This window comes from Athene noctua, chromosome 6 (assembly GCF_965140245.1).
Source record: "Athene noctua chromosome 6, bAthNoc1.hap1.1, whole genome shotgun sequence".
NCBI classification, from domain to species: domain Eukaryota; kingdom Metazoa; phylum Chordata; class Aves; order Strigiformes; family Strigidae; genus Athene; species Athene noctua.
Genome location: NC_134042.1, coordinates 34754484 through 34782317, shown reverse-complemented (window position 1 = coordinate 34782317; position 27834 = coordinate 34754484). Strand labels below are relative to the sequence as shown.

Here is a 27834-nt window from a genome sequence, read left to right as displayed (position 1 = left end):
GACTTTCGGGGAGGAGACTTTGGAAATCATTCTGTTTTGGCACTGCACTTTTAAGTGAATGAAATCAATTGAAGCTCACCCAGTCATCTGCAATGTTAGGCCAGGTCCAAGCACTTAAGAATTCATATTAGAATCTTCTAAGTGAAATTCTTGTAAAGTAACTGAAAAAGTCTTGCAACCCATACTCCTATCCACTCAAGTTTGCAAGTTTTGTTATCTTCTGGTACCTGGCTGCTTCATCTGAAAAGGTAATCAAATTTTCTTCTGGCTTGATGTTACTAACAGTGGAAATTGTGAGCTGGACTTTAGATAGTGAAGCTTGTGAAGTTTCATGATTCAGAACAGAATCCAGATCACTCAGCCTGCTTGGGGATAATGAACTGATGGTTTAAAATGTTAGCTGGGGTGGACACCTGATGTAAAGAGAAGATGTAATTTCCAGCATTTCTCAAGGACTAATTACACTGTAAAAATAGAACTTTCTGCAAATTAGAGTCTTGAATATGAGCGTTCAGATCCAGACTTGTAGTTTTCCAAGATGTGGGAAATTGGATTTTGATTTATGACCATTGTGTTTGGCAAAGAGGTGATCAAGGATGGCAGCACTTGAGTCTGCTGCAGGTTTAACTAAACTATCACATCTAATCTGTGAAAGAATCTTATTTCAAAACAAGAAAAATTAATACTTAGTCACTCTTGAATTTTGTTATTAAATAGGCTGAAGTTATGTGGCTTTTGAATGACTGGCGTTTGTATGAGTGATGTCTCTTGGAAGTGCTTTATTGGGTGATGTATGCAAACTTAAATATTTTGTCATTGGCCATTGAAATAATGTCTAAGGAGACATAAAATCATTAATGTCTGTGAAGCAGCTTCATAGTCCTCTGGGGGCAAGGGGTGAACAACAAGTTTTTATTGAAATCAGGATAAACATATAGGCTGACTGAGTGTGGTTGTATTTATGTATCCCAACCCAGAAAGACGCTCAGGAGAGGTGCTGACCTTCACTTTTTTCCTGACTTAACCTTTAGAAATTGCAATGCAATTACTCCTTGCCTGTAAATCAGGAAAGCCTTGCAAGGCCTGTTTGTGCCCCACAGAGCTTTCAGAATGGTAAAATAGATATGTGTTTTAAAGTGCTTGCTCATTAGTTTTTCAAGTTCTGGTCCCTGAAGATGACTTTCAGTGCTTGGCTCGAGATTTCTTCCTGATGAAATTGTATTAATGAGGGCCTTTGATAAATCTGCTAGAATTTGATATGCCATTCCGTGGTACTGTTGATTGCCTGCAAGCACAGAGGCATGGAGCGGGTGTAGCAGAGTGAAAGAGCTGGGCTCCTGATGTGGATAGCTGTCACCTCACTTGTGTGTGTTACTTCACTTTTAGTTTTTTAGGTTAAATATCCTGCTTGCCCGCTTACTGGAACACAACACAGGCACATGAGCATGCATCTAAACACCAGGTGTGATGCAGTACTTCGCTGCAGATCAACAGGTTTTTTTCAGTAATGATTTCAAAGCCAAATTCTTGGAATTTTCGTTATTAAAACACTTTCATCCTGCAGCTAAGCAGATTTTAAGTTTAATTGATGGCCAAAAAGACAGGTGGATCTGAAGAAATCCAGATATACCTGCTGAGTGGAGATTGCTGAGTGAAAGTAGGGCTTTAGGTGTTTGAGGCAGGAGTGGGCTGTATGAGTTCAGTCAGCCTCTAGTGTCTGTTGTAATAGGTTGGATTTTGCCCAAATGCTGTCTGGCAACTTAGAGTGGGTGGAGAAGATCCCAACTGCTTGATGTTGTGGTGTCAACGTTTTTTAGGTGGTGGGTTCATATCAGCAAGGCAGCTGTGTCACTAGAACATGTAACATCTATTGCTTTTCCTGCCTGCCAAGTCCCCACTGGCTGTGGGACAGGAGGTGAAAATAGGGTTCTGCCTTTGCTCCATCCTCTTCAGAAATGAACTGCCCCCAGGCATGCTAGCTGGGCATAAAATGTAGTTTGCTCAGGCACACCAAATGTAGCCACTGTGGAAGGGCGGAGGAAGGGAACCTGGTCTGGCTTAGGCAGATTCTGGCCACTACGTGGTCGGTAGGTGATCAGCTGCTGGTCTTTACTGGTGATCCCTAACAAAGCAAGACCCTTCTAAAAAAGTTGTGGGGGTTGCTTCTTTCTCAGTAGTGGCATCTAGCTGCTGAATGAGTGAAATCTAATAGGAAGAGATAGCAGCGTTTGGCTTCCCCACTTATATTTTAAAACAAGACAAATTTTTTTCAAGTCATTTTGCTGTAAATGCATGGTTTCCTTTTCCTGTGCTCTGTCCAAGTGTATACCCCAACCTGATCATGCATGAAGGACACATTATTGCAGACTTGCAGTACTGACTGAATACTCTACATACAAAAATGTTTGTTGATCTTCAGAGTGGAAGTTCTGTGTCCTGAGCTTCTGCGTTTCTGGTGGATTTATGTGTATCGGGTTAATGAGCTTCTCTGTGGACAAATTTTAAAGAACCTTTTTTCAGATGGCTGTGTGTCACTTCCTGGTGTGAAACAAGCACATGGTGACACCTCATACACTGCCTTTGGTGTTACAATTGCAGCTGTGGCATAATATCTACAGACATAAGGAAATATTTGCCCTGCTTAACTTGCTATGGAAAGTTTTATTTGGGATTTGGTGTGGGGATTTAGGTATGCAGGCACATAAACACATAAGTGTTTTCATATGAACTTGTTCTGATTCTTCTAATTGGTAGTAGATTCTGCTTTTCTGGTATAACATTTAGCAAACAGAAATGTGTATTAGGAATATGGCTGATAAAACTACTTGTATTAAAACCACATAATGCAAATGCACAATAGTAGGTTTTTCCCTTTCGATCGCAGCTGTCATGGTTTGTGGTACTGTCAATCTGTCATCTTTAATTTAGACCACGTGACGGGAACAGCCACATTGTGAGTGCCCGCTTCTTGTGGTTTATAGCAAATGGCGTGAGTACCGGAAGATTGAAGATGTGCATCCTTTAATTTAAAATCTCATTTAGAGGTGCATTTTTCTACCATTTTCCAGACAAATTAGAAACTCTGCCAGACTTAGTGGCATCATCTCATTTGATGATAGAGGAAGAAGTTGCATGATAGGAGAATTGGATTGCTCCAAGAGTGCTGTGTTTTCAGTTAGTTATCTGCAGAGCGAAGTGCTGTGGGGTGCTGGGCACAGTTGGTTCCTTCTGGAGTCTCATAACCCTTGGGTCCAGCTTCTGGGTTTCCCCCTTACTCATCAAAATTGTCAGAAATTGCTCGAATGGGATTGTCATTTTTAATTTTAAAAATTATTTATTTTTTTTACTTAATTGGTGGCTTAAGGGGTTGCATCTTCAAGCTGCTGGCCACATACCTGCTGAACTCATCACTTGGCCTCTCTCTCCTGGCTCTTCCCTTCCTCTGTGCTCCTGTAAAATCTATGAAGGTGTACAGACCAGAGGACTTCTTTAAAATGTTTGGCTTTATACTAAGGTTTGAGACTTTCTTTCTGTTTATTTGGCTAGGGTGTTTTTTACTGGTTTGTGAAGTACCTCCCTTAGTCACACTGCCTCAGTGTTATTTGGATAACTTTTTTGATCTTGAGGAGTAGGTGTTTTTTTAAAAAAAGAGAATTGTAATTTTCATTATATATGTATGTAAGGGAAACACCAAACATCAAAGGGCTGAAAAAACATCTCATTGAGGTTGTGTTCAGGGATTTTTTTGATACATTCAGACAGGAATTTGTTTGGGTTACCTGGTTAGTGTTGCAAGAAATCTTTAATTTTCAATGTGATCCTTGGAAAGAGTTGTTCTGGAAAATTCTTCATAAACAAGTTTCACCAACCAAACAAGTGCTATAATGTGCAGAGTGTGGTACTAACAGCATTGCTTTTCCCTGCTGTAGATCAGGCTGCTCAGGTTGTAGTGTTTGGAGTTCCTCAGTCTCTCTAGGTTTTTAGCCTTTTTCTTTCACTTCTCTTGAGATCGGTAAGCATGTGTGCCTGTGGGTTTTCTGGAGGCTCACTCCTTCCCCAAGCACAGGTCAGTGTTGCCCCATTCCCCTGCAGCAAGGCCTGCCCACCTCTGGGCTGCTCTCCGCTCCCCTTCGGAGAGGAGGCACCGGGTGGGTCTGGGTTCTGCTTCTACAGCAGGAGGCCCATTTGCTGCAACTCCTGGCTCCTCTGTCTCACTTCTTCCATGTCCTCCAAGACGTCTCAGGAGCTGGGTGAGTATCATGGAGTAGGCAGCAGCGGCAGTATAGTGTGACATGGTTATTCTAGGCAGGAGGTCTGATGCAGAAAATGTTTGAAAATGAATCAAATATATTCTTTCTGTATAAACATGTGCCTCACACCCTTGATTCTTCTAAGTGTTCATATCCATGATTATTAGATCAAAAGATGTTTTGCCAACTGGATAAAACTGAGCTTACCTGGTAAATGGAAAAGAGTACTTATTTTTTCTGGAACTTCCCACTGCCTCCAAGAGTAGCTTTCTGCAGCTCCTCCAAGTTCTCAGCTGTGGAGCTAGGGCACCTATAGTTAGTACTCGAGCTGATCTGGACCAGGATTAAGAAAAAAATATGGTAACGAAGAAGAAATGTGATACTGCTTGTTGAGATGGAATTTATTTTTCACCATGGAGACAGTAAACCCTGTAGTAGTTCAAAGTGTAGGCTATGCTTGTCTTTCATGTCTTCTGCAAAGGGCTCTCTCTGAAGTGAGCTGAGGTGCTGGCTGCAGTTAGTTATACAACACATCCAGAAATCCAAACTGTCACTTTTCTGACCTACATTCTGTTTTCAGAAAAGCTTTTAACTTCTGTGTGAGGAGGAGGAGGCAGGACTCAGTGACACTGTGTGCTGTGGCTTGGCTTCAGGTTAAGAGGACCCTGAGGTCAGTGGCATTAAGGGCTCTTGGGGCAACCAATTACCATTAATGAAGATGATAGGATAAAACCTCCAAAATTGCTTCTGAGGGCCTGATCCTGTCAATGCTTATGTTCTTGTAACAGGTGACTAGCTTCACTTTGCCAGAAGATGAGCAGGTCTTGTATTGGAAGGAGTTGTTCTGTGTCTTCCGTGCTTTTGAAAACCTCATCCAAGTCCTGCAGTTACACTGCCTACAGCTGTTGAAGAAATTGCCTCTCCTTTGCTGTGGCCAGTGGGTGTGTCTTGTGGATTTTTGCCCTATTTTGTGCAGCTTTGGGAAATGTTGTGGAGTATTATTCTGCTATACAGCCAAAGCTTTCTTTTCCTGGCCACAGACTGGGGTCACTGCCAGACAGCGGCATGGCAGTGTGCTGCCTACATGAGCTTTCACATGGAAACGAGAACTGTAGGCTGACCCTTCTGTTAGGCCAGCTTCTCTTTACTTTGTGTTTCTTCCCTTTTAGCTTCCTAGTTTGTTGTCGTGACCTTGCCTAAAAAGGCTGAGCATCCAGCTTCCTTCAGGATCCAGATGCTCGGAGTACTGAAAGCAAGGTACTCAAGCCCCCAGGAGCCGGTTAAATTTCTCCAAATTACTGTGTTGTTGAAGTCCCATACTGTCAAACTGTGTATGAGTATGGCTTCTGCGCTCCTGTATCTAAGCATCAGTGAAATGTAATACTTATTACAGATTTTACTGTAAAAGTTTGTTAGTTGCCTCTCTTTGTTTTTGGCTTTGGTTGGGATTTTTTTCATAATTTGTTACAGTGCCAATCGGTATACAAAGTTGCCTGCTGCTGTAAAGTCTGTATAGGGTCTTGCAAGTTTATGCCAGTGTCAGTTTTGGTCATCTGTACTTTGTTTGTTTGAACCCTGGTACATAAACACTGTGTCTGTTATCTGCTGCCAAGGCAGTTTTCTCTCATCTCTCCATCTCTGGAATATCTGTGTATTCTGTCATATTTATACACATAGCACTGCTTTAACTAGAGAGGTGCTTTGGGATGGCTGTGTTTTGTTTGTGTGGTGTTTTTTTTTAAAGAAAAGCTCTTTGACATACTTGTGTAAACTTTGGCAGATATATTTTAAAAATAAATATTGGATCAGTTCCTCTTTCATTTCCTTGTCAATGCCCGAGTTCAATATTTGGCTCCGGAAGAGCTGTGAATGGCTTAATTAACAGCCAAAGCACAGCTCTGGGAGGCAGGTGTTTGGATTGTGTAGGAGTTTGCTGATAAGAGTATTAGCGAGGAATTGCATGGCTTTGATCTACGGTATTGGCAGATAAAGGTTTTCAGGTTACTTTTTTGCAACATGTTAGGGTGTACACAGAGAATCTGAAGGTGCACATTCATATTAATTTATTTGCAGCTTTTTTCCTGTGTCTTTTATTTTAGAAATAAAATTGCTTCAGGTACCCTTTTGATTTCTTTTCCTTTAAAATCAAACAGAAACTTTAGGCTTCTTTCCCTTACATTTTTCCACCAACTTTTTTTCCTGTCTTGCTTATCTTTACCATGTTTATATTTTGTTTATATCTTGAAGACCCATAGAATTAGAGTCTAGTAGAGCTGGTTTTTGTGAAACAGTGGGTATGAGAGACCTAGTTAGATAATATGGGTGTAAGAAAAGTGCAGTACTCTTTTTTTTTTTTTTTTTTTTTTCTTCAGTGTGTGATGTATCTGAGTTTTGCAGTTTGCACAGTGATCTTTGATTGAATGCTAACACCATCCTCTTGTCATAAAACTCCAAACTGAAAGAAGGCATGGTAGTCTTTCCTAGGTTTCCCTTTATTTAAATAAGGCAAAGCCCTTATCGGAGACTGCTTTGATCTAGTATGCACAAACTAATATGCTCTTTTCTTTGGGAAAGTACAAATAAAGGAGGGAAGCTGCCCTGAACTGCTGTGTAGGTTAACCTGAAGTAGGTTACTTTGTGGCACATAGGAAGATTTCCAATATATACATAGGTGCAAAGGTAGTGACCTTATTCTATCATGAATTAATGTGTATGTATCCTGTCAGTGCATTTAATGGGTTAATTAAGGGTTTTCCTAATGGTGCATTATTGAGATGCTAAGTCTTAGCACTGAATAAACATGTAATACTTTATTTTCTTTTTCTTCTTTTAATAGAGATCCTCGACCAACCAACCAACGTGTCAACAAGCATGTAAATAATGACACCTATCTTCGGGTTCAAAACCTGACTATCTTAGTCAGAAACATTAAGACTTACTATCAGGTGAGATTTCTGCTCATTGATCTGTGGTGATTGCTATAACATTTCAGCTAGTGCAGGGGCTGATGGCTCAAAAAGCAGCTTGATACTGAAAGTGGAGAGGAAATGGAAAGGAAATTTTGTTTGTGTAAAAGTACTTTCAGCCATGCTTTTCTTATGAAGCAATATGGCTACCTTCTCTATTCCTCAAGGCCAGAGGCTGCTTCCCTGCTCCCCTCTTTTTTTTCTAAAGAGGAAATTGTGCTTGAAAGCTGTGATGGCACTTGGAGATATATGTAGTAAAAAGGATCCTCTGGTGGAGTTGTGGGGAGTGTGTATGTGAAGGGATTTGCTGAAATTGGAATAATGTTTTTGGATACAGAACTTGTTTAAAACAAGTAACATTCTCTTAAAGGGGCTGCCAGCAAATAAATTGTTATGAAGAAATTCCTTTAATGCTAGGATATAAACCTCAAATTGATATACTATTAGGAAACATAAATCTGTGATTATCTTGTATGTAGGTAACTTATGCTGTGTACCTGTTCTTAGGTGTTAAAGCAGTTGTTTGTTCTGAACTTCTCTAAGAGATTTAAGTGGAAATTCTCACAGTGCCCTACTTAGGCAACATCCTTGAACTGACCATCAGTGTTATTCTGCTTGTAATAGTGCTGCCCCAAAACTGGAGTGGTGACAGCTGAACACTTTTGTACTTAGATACATGTTGGATGCTGCTGGAAAGCCATAGGAGTGAATTCAGTTACTCTAAATAGAATTTCTGTATGCACACGGTTGTGTGTATTTAGACTTCTTAGTGAGAGGGGTAACTGTTTTGCTGTTTCCTTTTACACATCTTTTGCCAGATTTAAATGCTGTGCAGTATAAACCAGTCAGGAAGCACTGAGGACTGTTTAAATGCTCCTCTGCATAAGTGTCTCAATCATGTAATGAACAAAACAAACTGCAGGAGTTGATGTCGGTGTGCTCGTCCTGGACTCTTCATCTTTCTGTACAAAGCCAATATACAGTCTCTTCCATATGTCTTCAAAATACAAGAGAGATGTAATACTTAACTATAGTAGTGCCTTTTGATGCCATTCTATTCCAGAACTTTCCTACTGTTATTCCATGTTATTGCCACTACTTTGCTCTCTGCTTTTGGACTTGATTAGTGATGTGTAAAAGAGAGAGGGACTTCCGAAAAAGTCAGTTGAGGTGGATGACTCATCTGTGCAAGCTCCAGCAGCCTGCTAGAAAAATTAAGTGTCTAACTCAGGTTTGAGGTGATGTAGGATAATATCATGTATTTCTGAAGACAGCTGACATGTGTCTTGATAGTTGAGAACTGGAGATGCTGATGCAGTATGATGTCATTCCTGAGACTTGTGATTTCTAAGGGGAAATTCCATTTGGTCATAACTAGAGGCTGAAGGTTTTTTTGTTTCTGTTACTCACTGAACAGTGTAAATGTTTCTGGAGTCTAGAAGCAAAAAGGGCCATGTTTAAGGACAGGGACAGGACTAGTCTTTCTCGCTCCTTCCTCACCCCCACAAGATTTACAGTCTGAGAGTCTGGTTATTCAGGTGTTAAAACTCTAAAACTTCTTATTCACGTGAGTTCTTTGTCTTGAAGCTGATAATCTGACCTCTTCTAAGAGTACCTGAAGAGAGAGGAAGAGTCAGGAAAGAAGAAAAGTGATTCAGAATCATGTGGGATGTTGCTTGGTGTCTTGTTGACCTAGCTGTTGAGCTGTGTAGTCATAATCCAACAAAGCTAGCAACAACTAGAAGAGGTTAAGACGCAGAATTTTCGATGGGAAACAGTAGTTGAGGCTTGCAGTAGCAGGCATAACAGGGATGTTCCTGTTGTAGTCCAGAAATTAAGTACTATTGATCTTGCTCACTGAAGACTATATATATGGTATGTAAACAAAGCAGTCGTGAGAGCCAGTCATTCTTTTCATTTCGTCTTGAAATTGTGTAATTGCAACAAAGTTTAAAACATTGTGTGATAACGTTATGTAAAACATCCAAGGTCTTGATGCTATTCTGAGATTTCCTCTCGTGGTGGTGTGCAGCCTTCAACTCTCCATAGTCTGGGAAGAGTTAAGGCTATCTATGCTGTGGCCAAGCAATGTATGTGATTGATGCTGAGTATAACATTACATCTGTAGTAATGTCTCTGTTAGATATTTGGATAGTTTCTTGTGTTGTACTTCAGCATCTGATATAAGTAGCTTTTAGTAGTTTTTTTCAACATGCAACTAAATAGATGCTTTGAAATATATTAAATATTGTTAGGCCTCTTCTCTCCTGAACGCTAGAGACTTTTTTTAAATAGGTTGAAGTTTTGGGCATTGTCTGAAGTAGTGTTAATACATTATCTTCAGTTAAGATGAGGGTAGTGTCTTACTGACTGAAAATACGCAATCATATTTGGTTGCAGGCTGGAGGAGTTGAGGAAGTTCCTGACAAACAATAGGAACATGAATTTGCTGTTTCCTCAAAAGAAACAAAAGCGCTAAAAATACAGTGTTGGCCTTGACGTTTTACATTCCCTTTCACTTAATGGACCTAAGTCAAGTTTATGACGTGGTTACTGAATTTGGTCAACTAGGCCTCCTAGAATGAGGAAAATGCCACCTTGTGCTTTATTGAAAGACATCAGTAGCTATGGAAGAATACTTGCCCCTCTGCACTGGGCAGGAAGTGATCAAGAGTATGATGTGAATTGATGGTAAACTGTATCTGAGAAAGGCAACGTATGTGTCTGCTAAAATTAACTCTGATATTCAAAAGCTAGTTGACATTTCAGATCGTAATTGTCTAGCCTGTCTGTATCTAGTATCAGATTTCTTGTATATTTGTATAGCTAATGTCTCTGTTGAAGCAAAATTCTCATTAATGCAGATAATATTAATTGAGGAAACGGGGACAGGTGTAATCCAGAAGTGTGAATCCAGGTATTCTCCACAGTGTTGAGGCTTTCCTAATGTCTTAGGCCAAGGGTCTCTGCTGGGAATGACTATGAACAAACCAGGTTTTTGGTGGAATTTGGCTTTGATTTGATAAAGATCAGTTCCTATCTGTGCTTCAGCAGGTGTAACTTGGGAGGGGGAAATGCGATGGAGAAGCCTTTTCCCAGTTCAAATAACATCTAATTTTTAGAAGTTTGCTAACTGAATTTGTTCATTAAACAACTTTCTGAAGAGCTGCCTTCTCACAACTTTTAGCTGCATAAAACTGCATTGCTTATGGCTACTAGGAAAAACATTATTACAAGACTCTAAATCATGGTTTGCTGTTTGTTTTTTTTTTAATTGGGTATGTAACATTTGTTATGGGTGGTAGCAAGCAGCATCTCTGGATTTCCCACTCTGAGCTGTTGCACCTTTGCAGGTCTCTTATTGGCTTGAGAGGCCCCTCTTTTGAAACCAGGCCAAATGACTCATTTTGCTGTGGGATTTCATGAGCATTCAAGAGAATCTGTCATTAATTGCATTTAATAACTGTTACAGCACTGGTTCACTGGAGAAATGGCTGGTCATAAAACTTCTGGAATTGGTGCCATATCTTGGAAAAGGGCTGAGCGTGGCAGAATGTGTTCATTGCTCAGTGTGATTTTTTTTTTTCATGTTTCTTCTTGCTCTGACTGAATTCAGACACTTGGCTGTCTTTAAACTGGAATACAAAATATTTTTGTAGGGAATAGTTTAGTACAGAGAGTTACAGGTTACTGTCCATAACTGCGCTGAGGATGTTGATTAAAGAGGTCAGTAGAGAACTGAGTGTATTGGGGAAGAGATACTCATCCACTTCTCACTGGTGCAGATGTTGTGCATCCTCATCCAAGGATTAAGTCTTTACCTCATGCTACAGCTACCCAATGCATATGGAATAGATTGACCTCCAGCTGTTGTCTACTGCCATGATAACATAGTTGGGAATGTTCATTCTTAAGCTGACACTGGCTAGCCCAGTGTAACACGATGAAATTGTCTTGCTATTACTAAATTCTGCCTTCACTTTGAAATGCTCTTGTTGAGCTCCACTAAGGCTCAATTAAGTTGGTTTGAATATAGTTCAGCTGTGAGTACTGCAAGACTGAACTAACTGTTTGGCTTCACTGAAATAAGGATTCCTGACCCTTATTGACAGTGAATTGTTATGGCCTTGTGCTGCTTTTCCAAATAGTGATTAATCCCAGCTGCAGCAGGTATCTTGATAGTGGTGTGACACTGTCTCTCTGTTACTGAGAGAGTTTGTTGGCAATGTTTAAAAAAAGACAACAAAAAAGGAACAAAACCCCCCTTAAGCTGCAGTGACCTGTGCAGGAGCTATTATTGTTGTTGGTTCTGTCACTTCTGATGATGGAAGAAAGCTAGAAAATCTGAGGGCTGTTGGCCTATCCCTTTGCCATGCTGTAGGGAATATTTAAATCCTGTAAATGCTGGTACTTGAAGTGTCCATCTAAGAGCAGCTGCCCTGATGTCTTTAACATTTGGACAGTATGCTCAGACCTGGAGAGTTTTGGAAGGGACCTAAGACAGGCAGGCAGGGAAAGCTTGAAGTAGATTTGTCCTTCCTCTGCTCATGTGCAAACCCTTGGATTTAGAGTTTTTCTAAGGAACTAAAAATAACTTTGATATCAGGTTATAAAAACCCTAAAATTATGAAAGGATCTGTTTTGATGTCAGCTAGTTTTCTAAACTTCAAAAATACCAGTAATCACTCCAACAGTATATACTGCACTCCAGCAAAAACTCCTACCACTTAAATGAAAAACTTGAGGTTGATAGAAGAAAAAAGATTCTGATCATCCCTTGGCTAGTCCCTGCATGGTTATTATGGCCACATCTGAAGTACGTGGATGAGAAATGCTGTTGGAAGAAATGCTGCAATGTGGTCATGGCTGTATTTTTGTTGCCTGTATTTTCTTGCAGTTGTGGCCACTAAATACCTAGCAGATTACTTCATGTTTCTAGATAGGAAATATGTCTTCATTAAAAAAAAAAAAATCATACTGACAGTTCTGAAACCAGTTGTGACTGTGTGGCCTTGAAGCTTCAATAAGAAACTCATAACCCTTAGCATTTACGTTGAAGTGGGGATGTGGGCAAATAAAGATGAAACTGTTTGCTGCCTTTGTAGAGATTTTATATCACCTATCCTTCTGTTTGTATCAGGCATGTTAAAGGGGGTTAGCTGCCTGTGAGTTTGGCTGTTACTGTGAGCAGTTTGACACTGAGGCTACAGTAGTGCTGTGTCTCTAGCCTCTGGAAAAGAGAAACTGTTTTGTCTTGAATCTGGGGCAGAAGCTGGTTTTTATGGTGGGTCAGCAGAGGTCTTGCAATACTGGTAGATTCCAGATCAATAAGCAACGCCTGCAGTTGAAGCATTGAGTCAGATTTAGAGCTCTTGACTGGATTGCAAAAAGAAATTTAAACTTGGAGCTCCAGATTTGGGCACAAGTTATGAACTGGCAACTGTGCTTGAGCTATAAATAAAGTTCTGGAAGTAGCAATGTCCTCTTTTGTGAGTCGAAATCTTTCCCTACTAGACAGACTAATTCTAGTGGGCTACTAATCCAGTCCTAGCAAAATAAACACCAAAATGCTAGAAATGCACATAAATGTGCATTCCCTGAAGTCAAAAAGCATTCCTCTGTTCTGAGGGAGAGAGTTTGTACCCACAATGACATACTGAATTAGGTGATAAAATAAACTTTTTTGCTAGCCTTGTCCATTTGGTGTGTTAAAACCACAATACATCTGGGTGACTGCTTTCCTTTGATTCCTGTTTCTTAGAAATCTTAATTTAGCAACTTGGCTTAAGAGGGACCTTTCCTCATCTTAAGCTTTAAATTCCAAGACTGTTAACTGAGAATGTCAGCTTTCTTGAGGAAGATATAAGAAGCTTCAGCAGATAAGAGCTTTCTAATTCAAATACTTTGCGGATCCTATGCACTCTTAAGAGTGTGTTCTTTCCTTTTTCTGTACAGTTGAGCAGGCTACATGCATACAGTCTCTTGAATTGTTTCTGCATTGGGAATGGGTAGCTTGCAGATTCTCGTGGCCTTATGTTGCAGCTGCATGTAGAAACAATGGTGAGCAGCTGCTGAAGCTCTCTGTATCTTATAGTTTTTTTTCCACAAGGGTACAATAAACAAGTTAGTATGACAAGATAGTAGTGCTGAGGTACAACTGCAGAGATGCTCTGTGTTTCGGTAATGCACTGGGCAAGGACTTGGGAGATACTGCCACTCTGCCACAGGCATGACCTAGAGGAGGACCTTAGCTCCGTATTTGTTTCCACTCCTATTCTTCATTTAACTTCTCTAGTTAGCTTAAAACTTGCTACAGGCATAGACTGTCTATATGTATTTATGCAGTACTTAGCTTAACAAGGATTTATTAATTCTGCAGTGACAAAATTGTTTTAAGTTTTCTGTCCTGCAGTAGCATGATCATAAGACATGAAGGTTGCATGTAAGACTGGTATTGTGAAGATATTCAATTACTACAGTGGTGGCTACAGGGCAAGGGAGTGACTGACCTTGTCACAGATGTTCTGGGAAATGCTGAACTGGGGATATTAGTCTCTGATTTAGTCCTTCACCTGAAAATAGTGGTACCACTCTGCTGCAAGTGGAATGAACGTAAGAACAATCACAAAGAGCATGGTTTTTTTGTATAGGTTCTGTTATCGAGCCTTTCAGCGAGAAAGAGGTGGAGACAGGTGACTCATCACCACCAGCCAGACTGTCTGATGCTTTTTCAGTGAGAATTGTCTTGCTGGTTTCCAGAACAACTAGACAAAAAAACCAACTTCTGCCCCAGAGTTGAAATAAGATTCTGTGGAGGTCTCTGAGTAGTGTTCCCAGATTGGTGACAGCTGCCATTTCAGGTAGCTAGTAGTATGCTGCTGGACACCTGATTGTGGTTACTGGCTGTGACTCTAGGATGCATTTCAGCTGATATATTGAATTATGTCTGGAAGTTTAAGGGACAACTGGGTTTAGCAATGCATTTTTTTCCCTTGAGGCTCCACATGCATTTTAATATGGAATGGAATAGTGACCTCAAACAGATGGAAGAGGATAGGTTGGCTTTTAAACTACTTTATTGCCTGTAATTTCCTGAAGCTAGAATATGGGAAAGACCAGAAAAGGCTGGCATGTGTCTTTGTAGTCTTGTCTTTGTTTTGCTTAGTAATATAGAGGGGTGTGAATTCATTGTGCAGACAGAAACCAGGCCAAGAAGAAAGGAGAAGTCTCCTAAAATATGGAGGCAAATGGAGGTGACCTGTAAAAATTTTACAGTATGGAATAGCTGTTTGGTTCCCATGCACCAGTATTTCCTTAACCTCTGACATGTTAATTGAAAACAATTTTTTTGATGTCTGAATTATAGAACACATCCCCTGTGTCCTTTATAAGGCTTGAAAAAGGGGTAATGTGAGAGTTTGTGTGGCTTTTCTTAATGAAAGCCAAGGCCTAATGTTAATCGCCTAGGCCATTTGTGTGATTACCAATGCTGAAGTTGATGGGGTATTTCAGTCCTCTACTACATATATCTATTTTTGGATATTAGGTTTAGGATCTGTTCAGACAGTCTCACAAGCCAGCCACGTTCAGTCCTGCTACCTAGATTTCAGTCAAATTTCCCATTTTTATCAGCTGAAATTTTGTGAACGAGATAAGTTTTGTAGCGTCTACCAATTTTGGGTAAGTTAGAAAATAGCCTGCATGCCACTTGTAGCTGAAAATAGCTTTAAGATTTATTTTTGCTAAAAGATAATAATAAATGCAAGTTAAAGATTGCTTTATTGCTTGTGTTTCTGTAGTGAATTTCATGTCACTTAGTCCTTTTCATTAAAAAGTCTTTAAGGAGAGAAGAAGATGAATTCCACAAATGTATGAAGTATGGTTGTAAAGCAACCCCCCTAATTGCATACCAATTCCCAAAGCAAATAATTTCTGCTTTGTAATAGCAGGTAGCAAGTGAAAGTGATGTATAATTTTATTTCCATGCTCTGTCTGTGAAAGTGTTTAATCCAGCATGTCTTTTACTGAGGATATTGTCACATGCTGTATCGTGGGACACTGGATTCAGTCAGTGGTCTTGCTTTTATACAACTCTGACTCTGGATTAAGGTTTGTTGTCAAGGCTTGTTTCCATCAGTTCCAGTGACATCTGTGACCCTGTGGTGTGGAGTGAGCGAAGGTGTCTCTTTGTGCCTCTAACTCAGCTGGCCTAGGCTTACCACACCAGGAGTGTTGTAATTAGCTTTTTTTACAAAGGTCTGTAACAAACTCTCACCTTTTTGTGCGCTGCTTTTTTTTTTTTTTTTTTTAATGACTTACTAGATCTGTAAGCAGTTCTTCCACAGTGTGTTTTCATCTGGGATGGATATTTGAGATGTCTTTCTAAGCAGTGCTTATTTGTTTTGGAGGAGTGATTATCAGTTTTGGAAATGTGTGGGAGATCTTGGATAGAGTATCATATCCAAATGCAGACTTGTAATTAGTTATGAAAACAAAACATGTTTGGCTTGTAAAGGTCTGCTCAAGTTTATGTTGACTTCCACTACTTTTGACAAATGTGAATGCTCCGGTTAAGAAACGGGCATGCAGGTTGTGGAGTTGCTTACCCAGGTTAAGAATAATGGGATTTACCCTTCCAAGTGGGTCTCTGAACCTGAGTAAGCAACAGCCCTGGGGACAGGAGGAAGTTTTAGCGTGCTAGTTTCTTGCTGAAGACAAACCATAGGAAAGGGTGTATTTTTCACTTTACATGGTATATGAACTTTAAGCCAGCACAAATTAGGGAAGGCACCTACTCATGAATGCACAGAAATTGAAATGCTGTCACTTGGCATACTGTCACATGCATAGATCTCCCATTGGCAAGTATGTTGGTTTTTAAAAGGAAGGATTTAATAGGAAAAAACCCACCAAACTGAAGAGTAAATAAAGCAGCAAGTGAAGGTGTGCATATGCTATGCTTTACGTAAGTAGAATGACTTTTTTATAGCTGTTTGAATATAAGCTCTGTGTGAGCTGGTGCCTCTACTGTTCCCTTCAGCTCCATCTCTTAATAATAATGGGAGAGTTAAGTGTTTAAATTCTGCTAGGTCCTCATATAGCCAGTAAAAGTGCCTAAATAAAAATCTGCTCAGCAGACTGAAATGGCCCCTGTGGAGCTGTCACTGTCTGTTCTCTTTCATAATTAGTGTTATTAAAAGTCTCTAGATGTGTATTTAATTTGTTTTTTTAGACTTAAAATGACATCGTTGGTGCCTGTTAAGTGATCAAGATAAGTGATAGACATCTGCTCCTTTGGGGGTTGGTAGTAAAGACTTGTGGTCTTTGCAACAAAGGAAAAATACTGTACAAATTCTATTTAAATATCTTCCTGTCTTGTGAAAATTATTTAGTGGGTTATTCATATCTTTAAACTACAATAGGTGATGTTCTTCTCAAAGTCACCTTTATTTACCTGATGTTAACTGATTGCAAAAACATTTCAGTTATTTGCTGTAAGGCTGAGAAGCAAAAGAAGAAAGATAAATTCCCTGTGGCACTTTGAAGAGTTGTTTTGTTGTTGGAGTTTTTTATAATGGTGATCCCATTTGTAGTTTATCCACTGGAAAAGTATTTGTAAGGGAGTGCAGCATCAAATTTGTGTTACAGAAAGACCTGTTTGGTGCACAGTGTGTGTTAGAAGAAGGGAGGGTGGTATTGAGGTTAATGCCTGTTTATTTTGGAGCAGCTGTGTTACAGTAAAGCTAAGTGGCTGGAGTCCCATGAGAGGCAGAAGCATTTACTGCTAGAAACTGGAAGGAGGTAAATTTCTTTCAAAGTTTGGATATTAAAGGCAGAATTACTATGTATGTAAAAAGGCTCACTTGTCGGGATGCAGATTCCAAAGAAATAGAATCAGTCCTGAGAAGTAAAGCCTGCTTCAAGTTTTGGGGTTTGGGTGTTGTTTTTTTCTTTTTTTTTGGGGGGGGGACGGGGGACCAAAAAAACCCCAAACAAACAAAACCAAAATGCAAACAAACCCTTCGAATTTGACTGCTTATCTGTTTGAATTACTTGGAATCTCTTAAGACTGAGTTACTTAAAAGCAGAACTACAGTTTAACTACAAGGAGTTGCCTTTTAATGTAATAACTGTCTTAAGGTCACTTCTTCAATTTTGATCTTTCACAAAGTGGAAAAAAAACCTGCCAACAATCAAACAGAAGAGCCCTACCCTGTGTATTCTGTGTTTTCCTGAATATGAAAAAGCTGTGTGTTGGTACTGAAGGCTTAGCCTTTGTTTTCAAGGTTCGTGGTAAATGCTTATCCAAACAGCACATGGATCTAACTTTACAGTTTTACATGCAGAAGGAATGAGTCTGTAGTAGAGGACCACAAAAGCTGCCATTATTAGAAGCCTTGCTTACACTTCAGTGCTCTGGTGCTTAATCTAGCTCGCAACTTCCAGTCATGCAGAAGAAACTAAACCAGAGTGCTTGGTTTCAATTCTCTAACTTGGTTGATCTGTCCTGCATTTCTTCCAGTATGTGTTTCCTTTGTAGCCTGAGCCAAAACCTTGATTGGAAAGGCGATTTTGATCTCCCTTTTTCACTTAGCCCTTTCTCTTTAAAAATTGCTGGGTCTGAATTCTGCAACCCTCAGTGCAACCGAGGGATTCAAATTTCAAATCACTTATATTGCTTGGAGACTTAACTTCCATCAGATGCAGCTGCAGTTCGGTTTCTTTGTTTCTTAAAGCATCTCGATTAACTTGCAATTGCACTTGCTTTGTATGGCATAGGACCTGATTTTAAGTGGCACTGACTTTCTTGGGCTGACTTGATGCAACTTGAGACGCTGAGCATCTTGTGTGGCAGTCTTTAAAGCAGTTTTCCTTTGCTACTGCTGGATATTGTGAAACCAGAGCTGTCTGCCAAATCATGGTTTGTTTTGGCTCTTCTCCTTGACAGCATGTTGCAGCCTTTGCCAATGTCAAGGTATTTATCACACTTTATCAGTACTTTGAGATTTTGCAGTGTTTATGGCAGCTGTTTGAATATCTACAGAAGGACCCACCATGACTTGCCTTCCCAGTCTTGAACTTAGCAGGACACCTAGTTTTGGAAGCTTTGAGCGTTCTGCCAGACCTACTGGTAAGAGATGCTTTCAGATGAGAGAGCTGAGTTGGCATGACAGAGTAAAAAGCAGTTGTTTTTGTAACAGTCTGAACTGCTCTGCTCTTCCATCATGCAGACTCTTGCAGTCAGGCCTGTACTCTCACCCATTTATAAAGGACAGATCATTTGAAGTTTCTTTTCATTTTGCTTATAAACAGGTAGAAATACACTTATAACCAGTGACTTAACCTCTTGAGACTAAAGGGATAAACTTATCAAGTACATTTAAAAAAAAAAAAAAACCAAACCCAAAAAACCCCTCCACCTTCATCTTAATGATATTCATGCAAGTCTGTCCCATCAGACTGCATTAATCTTAATTCCTTAAAGTCTTTTGTAAATTAAAGTTAATAGTGAAGAGTAATTTTAATTTTAGTTGGTTAAAATGGTGCTTAAAATACAAACAAGTTCGTAATTTGTTCTTTCTGTTAACGGGTAGCATATAACTCTCAATTTAAAACTTTAGGATACAGTTGAGTCTTGACTTCTTCCACCAACCATATTTAATATACAAAGGAGGTAACAAGTGGATGCATTCAGCACATTTGTTTTAAATAAATTTTTTTTATGGCAGTTCTTACTGTACCTCTGCAGCACCACGAAACCAGAGGCTATAGCTTACTGGTGGTGTGTGTGATAGATTAACATAGGTGAATCTGAGATTCTAAAATAGTTGTCTGACCAGTGTGCCAGAGAATATTATCAGGTTAGCCCTGAATTTAAGTTGTTACAGGTAGGTATTTTTGAGTATGTAGTGTCGCACTTCTCTGGTTGTGTCTTTTGTGTTTGTGTAACTGGTAGAGAGGTGCTGCTGAAAGATACATCTGCATAAGCAGAGAAGAGGCTGGGAAATAGTCAATCCTTGTGTATTTCATCCCAAAACAAAGCCATTTTTTAAACATATCCCCCTCCCCCCCAAAAAAACCCCCACAACCCCCTGGTGTCAAAAATTTGCATCGAAGACTACTTTTTAAACTGTAGGCTTTATTGCATTTTTTAATAATTTTTCTTTGGTTTTGGTGTTGTGTGGGATTTTTTTCTTTTAAGTAAGAATAAACTCACTGTGTGGGTATATGCTGTGATGTTACAGTTGCTTCCCTGCCTATCTTCTGTCTGCTGGTACCTATGATGGGGAGTGGTTGACCACCACAGGGTGGTTCTGCTAGGATATGTATGTTTTCTCTTTGTTGGGATGATAAGGAGGAATGGTTACTGCCTAATATAGTACTAACAAATTGTGACAGGGACAAGCATACAAGTCTAGACATACTGGAAGCCGTTTCTCACCATGGAGATCTGTTGTACTGTCAAGTTAGTCTGAGAGTTATAATGAGTGTAAAGGAGGAGAACTGAAACTGCAGAAAAATACTGCTAAATATTTCATACTGTCCAGTTAAGATGTAAGATGTTTCTGAGGTGTTTAATGCAAGTTATTTAATATTTCAAACATCAATTTGATTCTAAAATCACAGAGTTGTCTAGGTTGGAAAAGACCTTGAAGATCATCTAGTCCAACAATTAACCTAACACTGACAGTTCCCAACTACACCATATCCCTCAGCGCTATGTTGACCTGACTCTTAAACACCTCCAGGGATGGGGAGTCCACCATCTCTCTGGGCAGCCCATTCCAATGCCCAGCAACCCATTCTGTAAAGAAATGCTTCCTAATATCCAGTCTAAACCTTCCCTGGCACAGCTTGATGCCATTCCCTCTTGTCCTGTCGCTTGTTACTTGATTAAAGGGACTCATCCCCAGCTCTCTGCACCCTCCTTTCAGGGAGCTGTAGAGGGCGATGAGGTCTCCCCTCAGCCTCCTCTTCTCCAGACTGAACACCCCCAGTTCCCTCAGCCGCTCCTTGTACGACCTGTGCTCCAGACCCTGCACCAGCTCCGTTGCCCTTCTCTGGACACGCTCGAGTCATTCAATGTCCTTTTTGTAGTGAGGGGCCCAAAACTGAACACAGGAATCGAGGTGCGGCCTCACCAGTGCCGAGTACAGGGGTCAGATCTCTTCCCTGTCCCTGCTGGCCACGCTATTGCTGACACAAGCCAGGATGCCATTGGCCTTCTTGGCCCCCTGGGCACACTGCTGGCTCCTGTTCAGCCGGCTGTCAATCAGCACCCCAGGTCCCTCTCTGACTGGCAGCTCTCCAGCCACTCCTCCCCAAGCCTGTAGCGCTGCTGGGGGTTGTTGTGGCCCAAGGGCAGCCCCCAGCATTTGCCCTTATTGAAACTCCCCCAGTTGGCCTCAGCCCATGGCTCCAGCCTGTCCAGGTCTCTCTGCAGAGCCTTCCTACCCTCGGGTAGAAAGATAGGGATTAAAATAGTAGATTAAAAATAGTATGGATTTTGACTTTTTCATGCACTGATAATTTTGTTTTAACTGTTGTCTTATTCCACTTTCAGCTAGGACTATGATTTTTTTAAAATCCCTCTTCCTCCATCCTACTTTCCCACCTACCAGGTGAACTCTTTAACTTGGCCTGAAATATTTTGTTTGGGGCACTTTAAGAAAAGCAGAAGAAAAGAGCTAGTTTTATGAAATGAGAAAAAGTGATATCAAGGCACACGTGTGTCTAATATGAAATAGGTTAAGAATATGAAATAAATTAAATGGAAGAGTTGTCAGAGGAAAAGACTGTGAGTGCCCTGATCCCAGAACACATGTACTCTAGATGTTGATGGATAAATTTGCTTGGGAGAAGGGGAAGATCTGAGATATGACCTCATTTACTGGGTTCATGGTAGTTATTGCATCAACAACTTTGAAATTTCTGCTTTATTGCCAGGTAAATTTGTTGATACTGATGGTGACTTTGACTTACCTAAAGCATGAATCCATATGAACTGAAACACACAGCTTACCAAATTTCCAAAACTTACAGCACAAGCCTCCTGTCAGATGGGTGCCAGGTTCAGAACTGGTCCTCTCTGTCTGTTGGTTGTGTTGGGACTGTGGTGTAGGTATAAACCATTTCCAAGTCAGTTCACGCTGTGTAGGGCATATGGGATAAGACAGCAGGGAGTCTGCCTTCGGGAGGGGCAACCCCCTCATCGGATATCGTAAGCTCAGTTTGAACACATTCCCTTGTGAATGCTTACATCCACGCTGTCTCAAGAGACCAGAGCTTTGCCTCGTGGAGGGGTGTTTGCTCAGGGTTCTGGGCTCTTGTTGCCTTGCAGTACAAAAGGAAGCTCCCATTGAATAGATTTTCCTCTTGCACTTAATGACTTGAATTTCTATGGTTATTTGTACAGTGATAGAAGCTATTTTTTTTCCCAGGTATGGCAATGGGAATTGCGGTCATGGTCAGCTGCTTGAACAAGGCAGCTCCTTTCCACATAAACTGAGGCTTACTATGTTAATAATGTATCTTAATATGTACCAGCAGTATCTAGCTTCCTAGCATAAGACATGTCATTTAATGACTCCGTACAGGCAAAGAAGTGTTCAAATGCTATGCTGGAATTACAGTGCAGTGCTTTTTGCTGGGTGCTCTAAAAACTGCTAGAAGGGTATTCTCAGCTCCTCATGCTAGTCTTAAATCAGGAATGGATGTGAAAGATTTTTGTAGTCTGTGATGCAAATCTCAAGGGCTCAGTGGAGTTGTGTGTTTATGAAAAGGCAGAATTTGGCTCTTAACATTAACTGAGATCCACTCACTGCAGTTACTATTGTGAGGATGGGGAGAGAGGGAGGTTTTTGTGTCAGTTTAAGCACTCCCAGTTTGTTTAATCATCATCCGCTCTGTGTGATACAGACCCTTTTGAGTTCCACATCTTTGGCACACACTGCTGCTGTATCAAAGAGAAATTATGAATGGAGTGAACTGGTTTCCTGGCACTTGGGTAGCCATCTAAGTTTGTGCTTAACAGAACAACCAGTCTGACTAATGTAATACAATATTAAATATGTAGCAGTCTAAAATAATTTCTGTTTGCAGGGACAAGCCTTTTACTTTTTAGCATACCATCTAAGCAATTATTAAACAGAGAAAAATAACATTTTTAAAAATTATTGTCCTTCTAAGGAACCAACTAGGAGAGAGTAGAGTTTAACTACTACCTCTCACCTTTCTCTTTAATGACAAGTCATTAATTTTCCTTTGATATTCAGAGCAAGTCTGTTCCAGTTTCCAAGACATATGCTGTATGCCCTCAAGGAGAAAAGCAGTTAAGAATTACAAGGAGTATTATGCTCCGTAGAAATAAGCAACCTGCTGAAATAATAACCTGCTCTGTGCTCCTAAGTCTCTCTGTATGAATCAGGGCTTTTAAGTGGTGATTGATACCCAAGGAAAATCTAATCTTTGAGATTAACAAGGCAGCCACACTTGAGAGAGGAGAAATAAATTTATTTTCATGTTCTCTAACGTTGACCTTCATGCAAGAAGATTCAGACTTGAGTAACTGCTTAAACTGTTGCTGGAAACTTTAAGATAATATGGCTCTTCTGCTGAGGCAGAGAAGGGTACAGGTTTAGCTGAACATAATATATTATGCTGTAGCTCTAATAGCCCAAAGTCTCATTTTCTGACTGTATTAATTACCTAAGATTTCTTTCTGAGACTTTTTCATTGCAGAAACATCCATTTAAACCAGTCTTGCTTTCTAAATACCTTAGATAACTGTTCTCTGTAATACTTTCTGTAGCTTTCAGTTGGATAAGTAACGCTGGTGAAATGGTTCTTAGGTTGTTTTAATGCCCTGTGGTATAGGAGCACCTCCTGCTGTGGAGTAGTGTCTCATTCTTGGCCACTGGATTGCATGCAGACTGGTTTGGGAAGAGCTTGTGAATGCAGTAATTCACTTTGAAGAGCTGCTGTGGGTCTGTGTCTCATGCTTGTCTGGACCCAGGAATTAAACATTCTCTTCTGCATTAACCACTGGACTGCCTTCTTCCTCAGTTAATTGTATACATGTGAAGAACAGCACGTATGATGAGGTTGATGCGTTGAAAACACACATCACAGTATAAGTTTTAACATTTAATTACAGATTTACCTAGTGAAAAAGTTAGTGTTAATTAAAGAATCTGTGGGTATTAAGAGTTCAGAATTTAAAGTTCATGTTGTTTGATTGCTAACTTTTTTCTTAAAAAAAAAAAAAAGTAAATCCATGAGGTGTCCAAGGAGAAAGTAAAGACTTTACACATCTAGCTCTATAAAACTGACATATTTTTAATCCTTAATGAGGAGTGGTGAGTTACAAAGCAGTGGAAACCTCTTTGCATTGTGTACATTCATAAAGAGGTGCTCATTAAAAATGCATTTTTAGTCACCACCTGTTATTTGTTTAATATGGCGTGTGGTTTACTGCGGTGTTGTATTTTTGTCGTCATTCTTTTCTAAAGTCCATTATTCATCACTTTGAACCATATGGGCAGAAATATATTCTGAGCATGTGATTTCTGTACTGGCCATTCCCTAAGGAAAGACTCTACTGTCCATGTTTATCACCAGGCAGTGAAGCCTTTAGTGTCATCTTTTCATGAAGATTTCTTGCCTTCTGCATACCAAAGATGCAATTAGGAGAATCACAGCTGTGATGCTACAACAAGGCAACAAGGGGACTGCACTTGATTAGGCAGCAAAAGGCCTCTTTGCTCAAATTCATAACTAAAAACAATTATTTTGGGAACAGAGGAGAGCTTTCTGCAGGTCTCTTGTCCTCCACAAACCCTGATGGTTTTTTTTTTCCCCCATGCCTTGAACCCAACAGTAGGCACGTGCAGAGGTGTGTGTGGAGCAAGGTGTATGCTGACCTGGCTGCTGTCTGGTATGGTAGCCCTTGCTCTTCCCTTGCTGGGAGAGATACTCAAGGGTCTTATCTGTCAGCATTTCACAGAAACTTGTAAAAGTTGATTTCTCTACCCCCTCTCATAAAAATCAGCTTGAAAAATGCCTGTTGATTTGCTTTCATTCCTTCTTGACTGCTCCTGTTAATTCAGTCTCAAAAGAACCCTCTAAGAGTTAGCTTGAAGTTTTTAGAAGGCAGGCATTCTTTATTGCAGCACTGGATGCACAGGGGATCATTCCACCTAATGTGCATGCACTAAACCACAAGTTTATCTTTTCTATACCTTAAAGACATGAATATTCATACACTTTCCAAGAAGTTTCCACCTTTCTGCCTATTATGTTTAAATAATGCTGTCATTGCAAAATTATACTATGCATGTATGGCATCTCAGGTGGTCATCAGTGGTTGTTTAGGGAGTTAGGCTCCTACTCCTTTTTCCATTTTATTGTCATGAGTCTTTGGAGGACAACTTCTCCTTGGATGTTTCCTAACTCTGTTGTCTAGCCAAGATGTTCTTTCTTATCCACCTTGTTTGAGCATTTCTGCCAGGATGTATCTATTCTCAAGGTTAGGATATTTTCTCTGTACATTTTAATCACTTAGGCCTTGTTAAAATGAAGTTAAACATTGTTTGGTAAAATAATTTCTTAATATTTAAGGTGTAATGGATCACTAATTGTTACAGGCCTCAACTTGCAGGCACGAACTGCTTCCAGGCATCAGCTACCAGGCATCAACTCCTCTCTTTGAGACTTACAGGATAATGTAATATCCTGTAGGTCTCATTCTATATGAATTTTCTGTATTTGATACTAAAGCATAATTGTGAACAACAGTTACAACATTGAATCATGATACACGTTTGAACACAGATATAGATTATCATTGTGATCATTCCTAACAAATTTTTCAATCATGCCGAATTTGGTAGCCAAGAAGTAAGTTTGTGTCACAATTTTTCAATGCCTCAGGATATATTGTACCTGATGCAGGACCATTGTTCCTAAATTTCTGCCAAATTTATGGAAATTCTGCTATTCTGATTTACATATACACAACAGCTTGTGTTAATCACAGTGCAGACACCCTCTTGTGAAGCCAATAGTAAAGTCAAGGGCTATTTGATTTTGTAATACTACCTGAGATAAACTGGACACTTCAATTGGACATCCAAAAGGATGGTCTGTTACAGCATTGTGAGTCTGGTTTGTTTAAGGAAGATCCTCACCCATCCACTCAGTTCATACAGCTTATTAACTATTGTCATATTTGGACTAGGGCTCCTAGGGTACACACTTTCCATCTTAGGGGTAATATTTTTCTGAGCTCGGTTACCACATAGCCAATACTATCCTATTCCTTCAGTTTGGGGTACAGGTCAATTAACTGAGGGTTTAGTTTTGTTTTGTTTAAATTGATCTAAGATGGCTAGATAAAATTGGCCATCTACATATTTCATGTAACTGTTAAACCCCTTGGTTAATCTTATATCTATAGCGTTTTTACAGTATAGAGTGGCATCATTTAGATGACATTGTTGTATGCAGGTATAGTTACAGGATATTTAAGGTTCTTCTATTTGGATTTCTTGTTGAGTAGTCATTAGCACTGCCCCACTGAAAGTCTGCGCTCATTGTGATTTGTCTGTAGCTCTGGCCTTGAGCAATGGTAATATCGTGTAAGGGGTATCATCAGGGATTGGAATCCTTGTGTACTCTGGTGTTTCTGAAGAGTGTTCTGGTAAATGTGTACAGACCCAACAATAGGTTCTGATTCTATTTTGGCTCTGGCCAGACTTGACTCATGGCTATCATAATTGTCACAGACCAGACATAAAACTCAATCATGATTTCCTTACTTTCAATTTAAGAGCAGCAGCTCTACTACCTGTGGGGTGGAAGAGGTAGATATGGAAAATATCATTGGTTGTTTGTATTGGAATTAAAACACCAGAACTGTAAGGTGGGAAAAATATGTGATGAGAGTACCCAGGCCCAAACCACACATGCGCTCTGGGCTGGGGGTGTGGAAATCCATTTTCTTGCTGCGTATGCAGACCCCAACTCTGTTGGACCAGGGTAGTGTAGCCATTGGCTCCAGCACTGACCACGAGGGCTGTGATCAACAATGACCAGCTTCGTATTGCCGGAACCCTGGGAGTAATGCAGAGAAGGCACTTTCCTGTCATGAGAGGCACTATCTGTGAATTGATATTACTAGAAGAGTTGCAAGAGAAGACAAATTGTATACAATTCTGTTACTTTATTTTGGGGCACTTACCCTGTTAGCTATTGCTGTAATTATTCTTTTAATATATGTGTTTGTTTGCCTTGCAATTGTTGTGGTAGACAATCAGCTCTGTCTTCTGATTTCCCAGAGCCATAAGCAATTTTTCAAACTTGGCCTGGGACACATTTTGATTTTGTAAAACCAGTTAGATTGAAATATATTATTGTTAAAAGAAGATGTTAATTAGCATAGCTATGTGCTGTTCATGATTATATGTACTGTTGCTGCTTCTTCTTCTATACTTCCTTCTAACTGTTATGTGCATATCACCCCCATGGACAAGGACTATGAGGACTTCAGGAAATGGTACCAATCAATGTTTAAGCCACGGGGTGGTGGGGCGGACAGATGCATGGACATTGGCCTTAAACATTTCTTGGTACAGGGAAGCAAGAATGAGACACAGGTTTCCAGCCTTGTGGAGGTAGGATTGAACAATATGTTCTGTGGTTTTGATGACTGTCATCAAATAAATGCAGGTGTAGGGTGCTAGGTCGTTGACTTTGAGGAAGGGCCTTATATAAGGCAACCCCGGCACCACACTCACCATACATATGCTTAAAGTTTCTTGAACCAGGCAGAGACTTTGGGGCTTGGACTGTATAAAAATGGTAATATACCATCAGGAGCTAGGGGACACACCCACCACCAAGGCACTGAGAATCAAGAATCAATGGGACACTGCTGGATCCACGGGTGGTGATGTCTCTCTCTGTCTCTGTCTCCCTGTCTCCCCTTCTTTCTTTCTCTGTAATGAACTTAATGAATTGTGACTAGATCCAAGTAAAAACGTGTAGCACAGAGGTTGCTTGTTATCTAGTTAAGCAGTTGTCATCAAGTTATTGTATCTAACCACTTGAGTTTTGTGTTAATAAATTGTTAAATTGGTTGGCTGTTGTCATTTCACCAAATTCTCTGTTCCCCAATGTACTTCGTTCTTTCCTATCAATTTCTTTCATCAAAGAGGGTGGGATAATTACCTGTCCAGTGGGCATCATGGCCCATCCATTCACCCGCTCTTTGGCCTGTAATTTAGTTATTTACCACCCTTTTTATCATACTTGGGTGGTGTGTTTGGTAAAATGATTTCTTTTTCAGATACCGGGGCTAGGGTGCCTTTTTCTGCAGCTTCCTTTGCAGCTTTATCTGCCAAATGATTACCCAGTTCTGGTGTGGTTTTACCTGTCTGGTAGGCTTTACAATGCATAACTACGATGATTGCCAGTTGCCTTTTGGTTTTGAATGCTTTCCAGTAATTCTTGGATCTGGGGGGCATGTTTAATCACATGTGCTGATAACAACTCTCTTTCTTTCCAAATAGCCCTGTGGGCATGGACTACCCTGAAGGCATACTTGGAATCTGTCCATA

General features: G+C 40.1%; 1 protein-coding gene across 3 annotated transcripts in view; it reads left to right on the top strand.

Moving 5' to 3' along the window:
- The window catches only part of CCDC88C (coiled-coil domain containing 88C), a 108055-nt gene that overhangs the window by 1479 nt on the left and 78742 nt on the right, over positions 1-27834 (top strand). For all 3 annotated transcript variants that reach the window (XM_074908550.1, XM_074908548.1, XM_074908551.1), the window contains one exon: positions 7087-7195. In XM_074908550.1, coding sequence (XP_074764651.1) covers positions 7087-7195 — 109 coding nt within the window. The remainder of the gene's footprint in view (positions 1-7086; positions 7196-27834) is intronic.